At 49.2% G+C, this 14,250-nt stretch overlaps 1 protein-coding gene across 5 annotated transcripts in view; it reads left to right on the top strand.

Moving 5' to 3' along the window:
• BABAM2 (BRISC and BRCA1 A complex member 2) overlaps nt 1-9,725 on the top strand; it is a 460,841-nt gene extending 451,116 nt beyond the window's left edge. For all 5 annotated transcript variants that reach the window (XR_004428422.1, XM_033176181.1, XM_033176177.1 and 2 more), the window contains one exon: nt 9,275-9,725. Coding sequence is in view for 2 of the 5 variants with exons in the window: in XM_033176181.1 (XP_033032072.1) it covers nt 9,275-9,338 (64 nt within the window). In the remaining 3 variants the exon portion in view is untranslated. The remainder of the gene's footprint in view (nt 1-9,274) is intronic.
• Nucleotides 9,726-14,250: the final 4,525 nt, after the last annotated feature.

Here is a 14,250-nt window from a genome sequence, read left to right as displayed (position 1 = left end):
CCCCACAGAAATACAAACAACCATCAGAGAGTACTATAAACACCTCTGTGCAAGTAAGCTAGAAAATCTAGATGAAATGAATAAATTCCTGGACACACACACCCTCCCAAGACTGAACCAGGAAGAAGTTGAATCCCTGAATAGACCAATAACAAGTTCTGAAATTGAGGCAGTAATAAATAGCCTACAAACCAAAAAAAGCCCAGGACCAGATGGATTTACAGCTGAATTCTACCAGAGGTACCAAGAGGAACTGGTACCGTTTCTTCTGAAAGTATTCCAAACAGTTGAAAAGGAGGGACTTCTCCCTAACTCATTTTATGAGGGCAGCATTATCCTGATACCAAAACCTGGCAGGTACAACAAAAAAAGAAAACTTCAGGCCAGTACCCCTGATGAACATCAGTGCAAAAATCCTCAATAAAATACTGGCAAACTGAATCCAGCAGCGCATCAAAAACCTTATCCACCACAATCAAGTCGGCTTCATCCCCAGGATGCAAGACTGGTTCAACATATGCAAATCAATAAACGTAATTCATCACATAAATAGAACTAAAGACCAAAACCACATGATTATCTCAATAGATGCAGAAAAGGCCTTCAATAAAATTCAACATCCCTTCGTGTTAAAAACTCTCAATAAACTAGGTATTGATGGAACATACCTCAAAATAATAACAGCCATTTATGACAAACCCACAGCCAATATCATACTGAACAGGCAAAAGCTGGAAGCATTCCCAGCACAAGACAAGGATGCCCTCTCTCACCACTCCTATTCAACGTAGTATTGGAAGTTCTGGCCAGAGAAATAAGGCAAAAGGAAGAAATAAAGGTTATTCAATAGGAAGAGAGTAAGTCAAACGGTCTCTGTTTGCAGATGCCATGATTTTTTATCTAGAAAACCCTATTGTCTCAGCCCAAAAGCTTCTTAAGCTGATAAGCAACTTCAGCAAAGTCTCAGGATACAAAATCAATGTGCAAAAATCACAAGCATTCTTATACACCAACAGTAGACAAGCAGAGAGCCAAATCATGAATGAACTCCCATTCACAGTTGCTACAAAGAGAATGAAATACCTAGGAATACAACTTACAAGGTGTGTGAAGGACCTCTTCAAGGAGAACTACAAACTACTGCTCAAGGAAGTCAGAGAGGACACAAACAAATGGAAAAACATTCCAAGCTCATGGATAGGAAGAATCAATATCACGAAAATAGCCATACTGCCCAAAGCAATTTATAGATTCAATGCTTTTTCCCATTAAGCTACCATTGACATTCTTCACAGAATTTTTAAAAGACTACATTAAAATTCATGTGGAACTGAAAAAGAGCCCATATAGCCAAGACAATCCTAAGCAAAAAGAACAAAGTAGCATCACGCTACCTAACTTCAAACTATACTACAGTAACCAAAACAGCATGGTACCAGTACAAAAACAGACACATAAACCAATGGAACAGAATGGAGATCTCAGAAATAAGACCGCACATTTACAACCATCTGATTTTCGACAAACATGACAAAAACAAGCAATGGGGAAAGGATTCCCTATTTAATAAATGGTGCTGGGAAAACTGGCTAGCCATATGCAGAAAATTGAAACTGGACCCCTTCCTTACACCTTATACAAAAATTAACTCAAGATGGATTAAAGACTTAAATATAAAACCCAAAACTATAAAACTCCTAGAAGAAAATCTAGGCAATACCACTCAGGAAAGAGGCATGGGCAAATGACGAAAACATCTAAAGCAGTTTCAACAAAAGCAAAAATTGGCAAATGGGATCTAATTAAACTAAAGAGCTTCTGCACAGCAAAAGAACCTGTCTTCAAAATGAACAGACGACCTACAGAATGGGAGAAAAATCTTGCAATCTATCCATCTGACAAAGGTCTAATATCCAAATCTACAAGGAACTTAAATTTATAGGAAAAAAACAACTCCATTAAAAAGTGGGCAAAGGACATGAACAGACACTTTTCAAAAGAAGACATTTATGCAGCCAAAAAACATATGAAAAAATATCAACATCACTGATCATTAGAGAAATGCAAATCAAAACCACAATGAGATACCATCTCATGCCAATCAGAATGGCGATTATTAAAAAGTCAAGAAACAACAGATGCCAGCAAGGCTGTGGAGAAATATGAACGCTTTTTCACTGTTGGTGGGAATGTAAATTAGTTTGGCCATTGTGGAAGACAGTGTGGCAATTCCTTAAAGACCTAGAACCAGAAATATCATTTGACCCAGCAATCCCATTACTGGGCATATATGCCCAAAGGAATATAAATCATTCTCTTTTAAAGATATATGCACGCATATGTTCATTGCAGTACTATTCACAATAGCAAAGACATGGAATCAACCCAGTCCATCAATGATAGACTGGGTACAGAAAATGTGGTAAACATACACCATGGAATACTATGCAGCCATAAAAAGGAATGAGCTCATGTCTTTTGCAGGGACATGGTTTGAGCTAGAAGCCATTATCCTCAGCAAACTAACACAGGAACAGAAAACCAAACACATGTTCTCACTGATAAGTGGGAGCTGAACAATGAGAACACACGGACACAGGGAGGGGAACAACACACACTGGGGCCTGCTGGTGGGTGGCAGGGTGGGAGGGAGAGCTTCAGGATAAATAGCTAATGCCTGCGGGGCTTAATATCTAGGTGCTGGGTTGAGAGGCGCAGCAAACCATCGTGGCACACTTTTATTATATAACAAACCTACACGTCCTGAACGTGGATCCTGGAACTTTTTTAAAAAAAAGAGAAGAGGTACTAGTGTCTGAATTTAATAGATGAAGAATCAAGACACAAAAGGTTTAAGTGGCTTGCTCAAGATCAGGTGGATGATATCTCAGACGATAACTGGGTGGTCATAAGATCATTAAGTAGAAAGTGTCCTGTTACAGGTGAGGAACTGGAGTCCCAGTTCTGGATGACACAATGAGCCAGGGCCCGGGCTAGAGCTGTGAGTCGTCTGCCTCCTAGTGCAATGCTCTTTCCACTTCCCCCACTGCCTTCCTTTTATGATGCATGTTGTCCTGGACAGAAGAAGAGCTGTTTGAGGACCAGGCCAACCAACACCCTGCTCTTGGCAGCTGGAGCCATGTGATTCCTAAATACCCCTCTAGGAAGAGCTGCAGCGTCATCCCTGATCAAGCCCTGACCAAATCCGCACACCACACACAAGGAGTACACCTGGCAGGTTTGGGGGGCAGAAGACAGGCAAGGGCTGGAGGTGCCTCTGGCTGCAGAGTTTGTCCTTTGATGCCACAAGGATGCCACGAGCAGCTCTAGACTGGATTGCAAAAGACACACAGTGTCCCATGACTTTGGCTGAGTGTCCAAGCCTGAGATGGGCCATCTCTGCCTGTGATTGTCAGCTCAGTGTGATCAGTGAGGAGGGAGGACCTGATCCAAGGAGCCTCGGGAAAGGCTGAACTGAGGGCAAGGACCCTAGACCTCTCACAGGTTGCCTGCTTCTGCACACACATGTTCTTCTGGCTATTTCCACGGACTCAGAGCCTCTTCCCTTTGGCCCCAGCGGGTACCCATGGTAATAGTTGATGTTTACGGATCATCTCTTATGCCGCGTACCATGCCAAACGCTTACTCAGACCATCTCATCCACTCCTCACACAAACCCTTTAAGGTAGGCACAGTTTTCCCACCTTTTAGATGAAGAAACTAAAGCTGCAGTCACTTGCCCTTATGATCAACGAGTAAGGAGCGTGGCCAGGCCTCGAGCCCAGTCTGCCTGGCTCCAGAGCCCGCCCCACACAGGCTGCCCTCACCTTCTACAGCCCACCAGCCTTAGGACCCTCAGTTAACAGCACTCTGCTTTGTAGGTGAGGGAGCTGAAGTCCAGAAGAGATTTACCCTGGGCCCAAGGCCCACAAAAGTAGACCCCCTGACTCCTGACCCTGTTGCCTCCACCATGCCGTGCCTGTGGGCTGAAGCCTGGGCCAGCCCTACTTCTGCTCTGAATTCATGGAAAACCTACCCAGTCCTTACGTTTTCTTCTCCTAACTGAGACTCCTGGGTTGGACTGAGTTGTAATTTTATGAAACCCTGAGCAGTGAGACAGAGATCAGTGAAGAGGGCCCGAACCTCATTTTGCCCTCAGGCATATTGAGCTCTAATTCCGTCTAAAAATAAATTCCCTTCCAGTGTGCATTCAGTGAGGAGCTTGACACTCAGGGCCCTCTCCTGTGGGCCCCACTTGGCCAGTTAATGGGGAGGTAAGGAGACCTCACTATCCCCTAGAACACGCTTACACTTTTAAAGCTTACTACATACTTTGTGGGTCAAAGGTTTTTCAAAGATGACAGATACCTCTTGCCATTAGCAATCTGTACTCTGGGCAGCTCTCCATTTTCCCTGATAAAAAGTGAAATAAATGAAAACAGTGTTTTTTAAAATCTATAAATGGGTGGGAGCCAGTTGTCATTTTCCCTTTCCTTCTCCTCCCCCTCCCTTAACTGACTTAATGAGGATCCAAGTTGAGAAGCACTCACTGAAAACAGCTGGTAGCATCATGCCTTTAAATAGCCCTCGCCACGCTTCCCCTTGGCAGCATGCAGTTGGCCCTGGCAGGGAAAGCCCAGGACAGAACAGGAAACTTTAGAACTTTCTGAAAAGAGGCGGGGCGCAGTGGCTCAAGCCTGTAATCCCAGCACTTTGGGAGGCCGAGACGGGCGGATCACGAAGTCAGGAGATCGAGACCATCCTGGCTAACATGGTGAAACCCCGTCTCTACTAAAAAATACAAAAAAAAAAAAAAACTAGCCGGGCGAGGTGGCGGGCGCCTGTAGTCCCAGCTACTCGGAGGCTGAGGCAGGAGAATGGCATAAACTCGGGAAGCGGAGCTTGCAGTGAGCTGAGAACCGGCCACTGCACTCCAGCCCGGGCGACAGAGCGAGACTCCGTCTCAAAAAAAAAAAAAAAAAAAGAACTTTCTGAAAAGAAAAAAGCTTGCCTTTCAAATGTGCTCCCTCTTGCCAAGACCTTTTTGTGTAAAGAGCTTGCAATGTTGTAGCCCCTTCCCCTATAAGTTTCCAAGGAAAATCTGAGCTGATGAGGCTTGCTTTAGGGACCCAGTGTGACTCTGGGCCTGGGGAGGTAGGTGGAGAGCTCCTCGGACCCGACCCCTGCCCAGCTCAGGCCAGCACCCAGGGCAGCAGTGGTTCCAGCACCATCTGCTCATCCGGCACCTGTGGGGGCTACAGTGCAGCTCAGCTGCAGCCTCTCCCCTTGATGTTCGTAGCTGTAAGATCAGGGAAGGTGGCGTCCTCACCTCTAACTTGGGGCACATTCGGCCCTCCCTGAAAGTGGTACTGGGATGGGCCAGACTCCGCAGTGCACATCAGGCCACAGAATCCATGCAGCAGAGGTTGGTGGCAGCCTGTCGATCTCACACCCTGTGGAGAAGTGGGGCCACAAGACTCTCTCTAGCCGCATTTCCATGTGCTGGGAAAATAGCAGCAGGTGAAACATATGGAAGGAATAAGTGGCCCTCAACATCTAAGTGGCAGCCAACAGTTGACTGTCTTCTCCCACACACTGTCCCATGCGAGTGTGGCATCAGGTGGCCTTATCACCCCTACTCTTCGTAAGAGAACAGAGCCCAGGGCTTCTCCTGCCCTGCCTGGCCTCACCTAGGTCTAGAGCTCTTTCCTCCACATCACATCTCTCCTTTTGCATTAAGGGTGACTGTGGCATGGTGCCGTTAATGGATAAGGACTTTGAGGTCCTGAGTGCCAGAGAAGGTGGCGGTTTGCCTGGCTCAGGGCTGTGCTGATCACAAGTGGATGGAAGAGGGTGCTTTTTATCTTTCTTACTGTTGACAAAGTTTGAAATTTGAGAATGGACTGAAGTGTTCTTCCTCAGTATCTAAATATTATACCTGTTGTCTTTCTGGGATTGCTATCTCTACTACCTTCTTTTTTTCATTTTTTTCTTTTTTTTTTTTTTGAGACAGAGTCTCGTTCTGCTGCCCAGGCTGGAGTGCCATGGCATGGGCGTGACCTTGGCTCACTGCAACCTCCGCCTCCCGGGTTCAAGCAATTCTCCTGCCTCAGCTTCCCAAGTAGCTAGGACTACAAGCACCCACCACCACACCCGGCTAATTTTTGTATTTTAGTAGAGATGGGGTTTCGCCATGTTAGCCGGGCTGGTCTTGAACTTCTGACCTCAGGTGATCCACCCGCCTCGGCCTCCAAAAGTGCTGGATTACAGGCGTGAGCCACTGCGCCCAACCTCTCCCACCTTCTTAAACAGCTTGTAATGGACATACTATAGCTGCTTCTTGCAAACTGGTGGCCACCATTAGTTACATTAAAGCCACAGCCCATCACCGAGTGCTTTCTACGCTGAGCCAGGCCTGGTGGTCACTGGGAGCAGGATGTGCTCCCACTTTCCAGGGGCTGGCAGATAAGACCTGTGCGTGTGAGACAAGTGCCCCGGAAGAAGCACAGACAGAGTGCAGGGAGAGGACCTCCTGGGGACCAGGGAAGACTTGATGGAAGCAAGGGTATTTGTCCTGAGCACCCAGAGGTGGCAAATGGCATGTGTGAGGAAGAGCAGGTAGTCAGATGAGAAGAAGGGAGAGGGAGTAGATCCAAGGCTCATATCCTGGACCATGGCCGGCTTAGGGGACCTGTGACATCCCCGGGTTGCAGTGGGGGGAGGTCTTCCCTGCAGTTTCTCTGAGGAGAGGATCCTGAACTTTCTTAGCTTCTCAAAGGGTTGCATGATCTCAAAAAACATGATAGAGGAACAGAATAGATTGTCTTCTTAATGACTTGGAGCCAGATAGTGAGAGTCATTGAATGCCAGGCTGAGAGTTTGGAGGACATTAAGGTCTTGCTCAGGAAAAGGACAGAGACTCACACTGTAAGAGAATCAATGTAGCCGCAAACAAAGGCAAAGGAGGCCTCATGTCCAGGGGAGAAGCAGCTTCTGAAGCAGTGCCATCAAAAGATAAGACAGGAACTATGGGAGTCACTACGAACGGAGGGACTTAGCGGCAGGAACCTTGAGGATGAATTCACCATGGGGTTTAGGGAGAATGGAAACTGGTTCAGAAGGAAACTGAAGGTTCTGTTACAGAAAACCAAATTGGTCAGAGCATTTTCAGATACATGAAAGTGATGAAAACATCCATGTGGAACACTGGTGTGAGTTACAGAGTGACAGGTGGGGGGTCCCACAGGTGGTTGGAGACGTGGGACTGGAAGTTTGAGGGGAGGGAGGGCTGGGCTAGCGGTGCTGCAGGCCCAGGAGTTCCCACCTTGCTCTGCGTGACCCCAAGGACGATGGCGCCTGGGAGTGCTGAAGGAGGGGCAGGGAGAGGTAGAGAGAGGCAGGACAGCTGTGGCACCACATGTCACAGAAGTCACAGGGAAAGAGAGCTTCCAGAGAGAGGAGCTGCCATTTCAGTGCTGCAGAGGCCGTGGTGGAGGCCAGCACTGAGAAAGAGCCAGAGCATTCCAAGGCTAGATTGGAAAGAGGGCTGCAGTTGACTTGAAGGGGGCGGGCAGCCGGTGGCACCAGCCGCTGCATTTGCTCTGCTCCAGAGACGACTCCAGGGCCTGTCGGATTGCGTGGGGCTCTTTGCCCTGCAGCACAGGAACCCCAGTGAGCGCTCGTGCTCCTGAGCAGTTTTCTGTTCTCTTCTCACTGCTGCCGTGAATCCGCCTCCGAGGTCTTTGGGTTAGCTCCTTCACTGCGGATTTGCTGCTTCTGATCTCCTGGGAGCTGGAAGCCGGGAGCCGGTACAGCCAGGCTCAGTAGGACCAGATCCTAAATAAAATGGACTGTGGGAGGCTCCCTGTGGGTGAGGTGATGAAGTCTTTGCAGTGCTGAGGGTGACAGCTCTTGGTGGCCTTGCCTGGTTCTCACCACTGCTCTGAGGTGAGATTCCTGGACACGTAAGGTGTCACCGTGATTGTGTGGGTGTCGGTGGGGCGGGGCTAGAAGGCAAGCCTGGTGACCAGGAGCATGGGTGCCCATCTCCTTCCTCTGCAGCCCCTCCCTCCTCCTCCCCTCACTTTTCTCCCTCACCTCTCAACTGACAGCAAGCCGCTGCTGGAAATGCCCCTGCACGGCCCCTTCCCTGCTGCACGGACTGCGGCCCGCAGGACTGCCATTGGTGCCCTGATGTGGGGTCACCCATGTGTCCATCTCCTCCACACTGCAGTCTCCCACATGCCGGGTCCCATGGCTGGGCCACCCCGCCACGCCTGATGCCTTGTACGGTGCCTGACACAGTGTGGGCTCGGCAGGTGCACATCTGAGGTAGAACTTGGCCCTGCTTCCACAGATTAGAAACCGGGATGCCGAAAAGGCCAAATGGGCTGCCTCCAGTCCTGTCACCCCTCTTCCACTGACTGGGAAGGGTTCTCTTAACACCCAGCCTAGCTTTCTTTCCAGTAGACCAGACTGCATATGTGTTTGGAAATAAATGGAGACCATGAATCATTTAGAAATTATTAGCACTGGGTGTGGTGGCTCAGGCCTATAATCCCAGCACTTTGGGAGGCTGAGGCAGGAGGATCCCTTGAGGCCAGGAGTTTGAGACCAGTCTGGGTAATGCAACAAGACCCTGTCTCTACAAAAAAGTGGAAAAAAAATTGCTGACGTGGTAGCACACGCCTATAGTCCTAACTACTTGGGTGGCTGAGGCAGGAGGATCACTTGCGTCCAGGAGGTCAAAGCTACAGTGCGCTATGGTTGGACCACTGAACTCCAGCCTGGCTCACAGAGTGAGGCCCCATCTCTAAAAAAATAGAGTGTGTTAAAAAGCTTATTAGACCCTCTGTCTTTATGAAGTCAAAGGTCCAACCGAGTGGAAAAGGCAACCTTCCTGATACTTCAGATCTCTAAATGACTGTGTGGTTCAATTGCACACACACTGTCTTGTAGCTTAGATCAGGCCCTTGTCTTTGTCCTGAAAAAAGGCAGCAGGACCTGAGTGCAGGTATCTCATAGGAACTGGCAGCCAGGAGGGCGCACGTACGGGCCCTTTGCATATTCCTGAGAGATATCACAGTAGTGAACTGCGTGCACCTCCTTGGAAAAATCCGAAGGGCTTTGCCTCAGCAGAGAAGGCAAATCCAGCCCAACATGCATGAACAATAAATAACAACTGTTCTGAGTTAGCTTGAAAGCTCCGAGTTGTACTTTTTTTCAAGTTGTTTGTGCTAACCACAATTTTTTTTCTCCCCTTCTTTCCCACCAGGGCTTATTTCAAAACCTTTGTCCCTCAGTTCCAGGAGGCAGCGTTTGCCAATGGAAAGCTCTAGGAAACACCAGTCTTGAGAGGTGGCCAGCCAGACTGCCTGTCCACATGCGTGTCAGCACATACAGCCGCTTCCTGGAAGCCGCCTGGAATGTCTTCACGGCAGCGTTTTGCTCACACAGCAGCTTTGCACACCCCAGGCAGCCCCAACTGCTGAAATCCAACTTGAGCTGGCTGGTGGTCCCTGGATCCTAGAGCCCTTCACTTCGGATTACTCCCTCTTTCTTGCCTCTATTTCTTAGTTGGAAGAAATAAACTCACAAATTACGGTGCAGTAATTTTCCGGGGAAAGTAAAGCATCAGGAATGCCCACACCTTTCTTCCAAAGCCTTTGTCTCTGAGACCTCTTAAGTTTTAAGATTAAATGCCCCTCGCCGTTTTCCCTCTGAAACTAGTGTCTTCCCTCTGTGCGTGCATGTGTGTTTCATACCTCAGCATTTCCTGTCTGCGCAGTCCTCCACTGTGAGAAGGAGTTACCTGAGGCAATCTGACCAACCCGCTGGGTTTCAGCCACTCACCCAGCCTGGCCAAAAGCTGTTGCTCAATGACAAATGGGTTCTAGCACACACATCCCCCGCCCCCGGCCACCCATACCCTCCAGACCCCTGTGTGGGCATCTTGTGCTCAGGCCAGCTCCACACAGTAGGTAGTCATTCAAGTTTGCTGAGTGCACCAAGGGCTCTGTCCTTCCCGCTCTCCCCTCTCCGTCCCCTCTCCCTAGGCTGATGGGAGAGTCCTTTGGGCCTCTGCAGCTCTGTGTGAATTATACACAAAGACAAAGCTTGGGTGTCATGGGTTATCACGGGAATGTGTCTGCTTTCCGGGCTCGGGGCCTGGCGGCTGTGCAGCCAGCCAGGAACAGCGCTGGGGAAGATAGCCTGAGCAGACGCCATCTTCCCTGAACTTACTGATATGACAGCCAGAAGGGTCTTCAGAAGTCACCTCGTTTCTACCCTGTTACTCCCTTCAGTGTACAGAGGAGAGAACTAAGGCCCAAGAGTTAAGGAAACATGCAAATTAGAAACAACAAATTAGGAGCGAATCTGGGAACTTGGAGCCAGGCCTCCTTGTACCATCACACACTCCCTTAGCTGAAACACAAGATGGCTGCCGTCAGCTTGACCACATCACCAGGTTTACAGTTTGGTTAACTTGGTCCTGTCCTGATGGCCTTCCACACAGGGAAGCAGGGCCCATGCACCACCCACAGAGGTGAGGGCAAGAGCCGGCCTGGGTGCTCGCCCTGACACCCTCTGGCCTTCCCATTCCGAGGTGAAGCCACCAGCCCCTCCTGCAGGACACACACGATTTCACAGGGCCTCTCACCTCTTCCCTTAGTTCCCTTTGTGGCTGTGGGAGCCCATTTTCACCAGGTGAGTCCGAAAGAACCAGCCCTGGGCCCTCGTGAGGACTGGTGAGGAGAAGGCATGCCGCTCCTTCCCGTGTTCTCTGGCACCCAGGAATGTTCTCAGGAGGCTGGAGATCAGCTGGAACGGACCTCCCATCTTGCCTGTCAGCTGGAGGCCCGCCCAGCTCTGGGTTTTTTTCACCGTGTGGGTACTATGCCCCCTACCCTGAAGCTTTGGGAATTCCCAGGACAAGAACAACAGTCCAGTGTCCTATGTCCATATGCCAGCCCTGCCATTAACTGGCTACGTGGCCTTGAGTGAGTCCCTTCCTCTCCATAATATTAATACTAGGAGGAGGCTGGACTGGATTGTGGGCTCGGCTCATCAGATCACCTGGGGAGCTTTTTTTAGGAAGCTACTGCTCTGGTAGTTCCCACTGCAGGCCTGTTGACTTGGAATCTCACTAGCTGGAGCTTAGTCTTCTAGATTTTGATAAAACTCCCCCAGCGATTCTGCTGAGCAAGTGATCATGACCCACTAAGCCAGCTGACCACACTGGCACTGCTTCTGACCCTGGCCTGCTGACTGCCCCTCTACTCGGGGCAGCTGTGTGCCATGCCCCATGTCTCCTCCATCCCCCCAGTAAGGCGCCATGGCACGGTCACTTAGGATTGCTAGGGTCACCCTCCCCTGATGGAGGGGTATGGGTTGGGCTCTACTGTGCACAGCACCAAGAGTTGACTGAGCCCGGGCTTGCTTCTGAGCTGCAACTGGGTCTGAAGCAAGCCCAGGCTCAGTCAACTCTTTCTGGTTCCAGTTCTAGCGGATGGTGGTTGGCACTGTGGGAGGGGGCGAGGTCCTGTGGACTGGACATCCCCTCAGCATTTCAAATAAGCATTCAGCAGTGACAGCAGCCAGTAGTGGGCAGTGTGGCCTGGGAATGTCATCCTCCTGCCCCTGCCAGCCCCTGGGGGCCCACAGACCCAGATTATGAAGGAGACCGTGCCCATCAGCGAAGCACACACAGTCTAATGCAGAAGTTTTGCCACACACATTAGCTCAGCACACTTTACAGCAGACCTGGGCTGTGAGCAACTGAATGGGGTTGCTTTTGTTCCACAGATGAGGAAACGGAAGATGAGAGAAGCTAAGTGAGTTACCCGTGATCACCCAGCCGGTCAGGGTTGGAGCCAAGACCCAACCCAGGCTCCTGGCTCCCCTCCAGCACCCGTTCTCATGTGAGTCCATACTCTCATGATCTCATATTTTTTCTTTCCCAGTGAAGGATGCTGGACATTACATACGTGTGAGGATAGAGATTTATGATTATTTTTAAAAGACTTTCAACTTCCTTGCCACAGGGGAGGATTCGGGCTGGTTTTCTTAGAGGGGACTCACCACAGGGTGACAATCAGCACTGTATGTTTCCAGAACCAGGGACTCAAACTCCAGGGTTTGCGTGATTTTATCTTTACCCCGCAACAGCAACAGAAGCCAGTGGCACATGTGAGTGAGTGGAGGTCACCTGTATATTTGTAAATACTTCTTGCCGGGTCAGCCTGTCATCGAGCGTTTTACCTGCACACAGAGGGCAGCCCAAGACTAATTAGTAAATGGCTATAAAATGCTTTGAAGATGAAAAGAACCATATGTGAGAGCACATTATTACTACCTAGTAAATCCTGTCTCCAGCTTACTCAGCCTTTGTAATTTAAGTGGAATCTCTCTTGCTTAGCACTGATGAGGAAAAGGACTCAGATGTGTTTACCAGTAATACCTGGATATGATCAGGCATCTGTGAAGCCCTGGGAAGGAGGAGCAGGGGACCCCTGCTCAGCCAGTGCTCAGCTTATTCCAGCAGCCCAGCTTCCTGAGGACGCATTGCCTACAACCAAATGACTCTGTTTTTTTTGAGACGGACTCTGGCTCTGTCGCCCAGGTTGGAGTGCAGTGGCGCAATCTCAGCTCACTGCAACCTCTGTCTCCCAGGTTCAAGAGATTCTCCTGCCTCAGCCTCCTGAGTAGCTGGGATTACAGGCACGTGGCTGTAATCCACCACGCCCAGCTAATGAGACGAGGTTTCACCATGTTGGCTGGGCTGGTCTTGAACTCTTGACCTCAGGTGATCCGCCCACCTTGGCCTCCCAAAATGCTGGGATTACAGACGGGAGCCACCACACCTGGCCTCAAATGATGCTCTATTAAAGCTCATTTTCTTGTGGAGACATGAACTAGAAAGAATATGAGGTTGAGGATGAGAGAGGAAAAAAAGAGGAGGACCTTGGTTTGTACCATTTGCCAATTTCTCTGGTGTAAATACTCTCACCATGACGGACTGCAGGCCACCAACGTGAGATCACTGGACGCAGAGTTGGGAGGAGCAGGGAGGGTCATCGTGGGAGCCTCTGCTGGAGTGAACTGGCTCCAGTGTCTGTCTTTACTTAATCTGAGTTTTGTTATCCTCATCTATAAAATGGGAATAAATACCTGCCTCCTGGGGTTGTGAGAAAAAAATAAGAAAAGTACCTAAAGCACCACGTGCAGTGCTTGGCACGCAGTAACGTTTGACAAACAGTGACTGTTATTACCGCAGACCAGAAAAAAGATTTTCTGATGTTGACTTTGGCCTTTTTCTAAAAAGTCAGAATGCCCCTGTTAAAAAGTCCTGCCAATGAATTTGGCCTTTGGAAAAGTGACCCTGTCTGGATTACCAGGAAGACAAAATGATGAGTCATCTTGAATTTTAATGGATAAGAGATGCGATGTATTTGTGGAGGGTTCCCCACCCCCCACGCTGGTCTTGCTTAAACTCTCGGCAGGACTTCAGGCTCCAAGCAGTGCTGGAGAAGCAACAACCCAGTGACCTGTTCATCCGCCCCGGCCCCTGCTTTCCCACAGGCAAGGAAATCAGAGCAGCGTGGTTCACTTTTGCCTCGGACTGGGTTTCAGTTCCTGACAGCTCCACACTCTTGGAGTCGCAGCTGACTTGCCGGAGGGACGACTGCGTTTGGTTTGCCTCTTGCTCAGGCCTATAAATAAAACTATCCCACAGCCTGCCCCAGTTCATGGGCACCAGCCTGTCCCACAGTTCCTAATGTGAATGTTAAGAACTTCATCTAATGGTAATAGACCATCTAATTCTATTAATGGCATCATAGCTAATTCGTTGGTGCTCGAAAACATGAAAATACAACCTTTGCCTTTTTTTATGCATCTATGGTGCTTACGTGCAGGGCCAGTACAAACGCTAACTAGAAATCGGGTGCGGGGTGCACCCATTGCCTTGTGTAATCCTTGAAACAACTAAATGAAATAGGTGTTATTGTCTTCATTTTATAGATAAAAACACGGAGCCTCAAAGATGTTAAATAAATAACTTACCCAAGGACAGGAAGCTGGTATAATTCACTCATCCACCCATCCTACCTTCTCCCCCTTCCCCTCTCCTTTCCTTCCTTCCCTCCCTTCCTTTTTTTTTCATTTCACAAGGAAGTGAAGCAGGTCCCTGTGTTTCTTTCCACTTCTGTTATCCAGCTTCCCCAAATGAGAGCTTTAGTGAGCATCTAA

The sequence above is a fragment of the Trachypithecus francoisi genome, unplaced genomic scaffold, assembly GCF_009764315.1.
Source record: "Trachypithecus francoisi isolate TF-2019V2 unplaced genomic scaffold, Tfra_2.0 Lachesis_group17, whole genome shotgun sequence".
NCBI classification, from domain to species: Eukaryota; Metazoa; Chordata; class Mammalia; order Primates; family Cercopithecidae; genus Trachypithecus; species Trachypithecus francoisi.
This window is presented reverse-complemented; position numbering and strand designations above follow the sequence as displayed.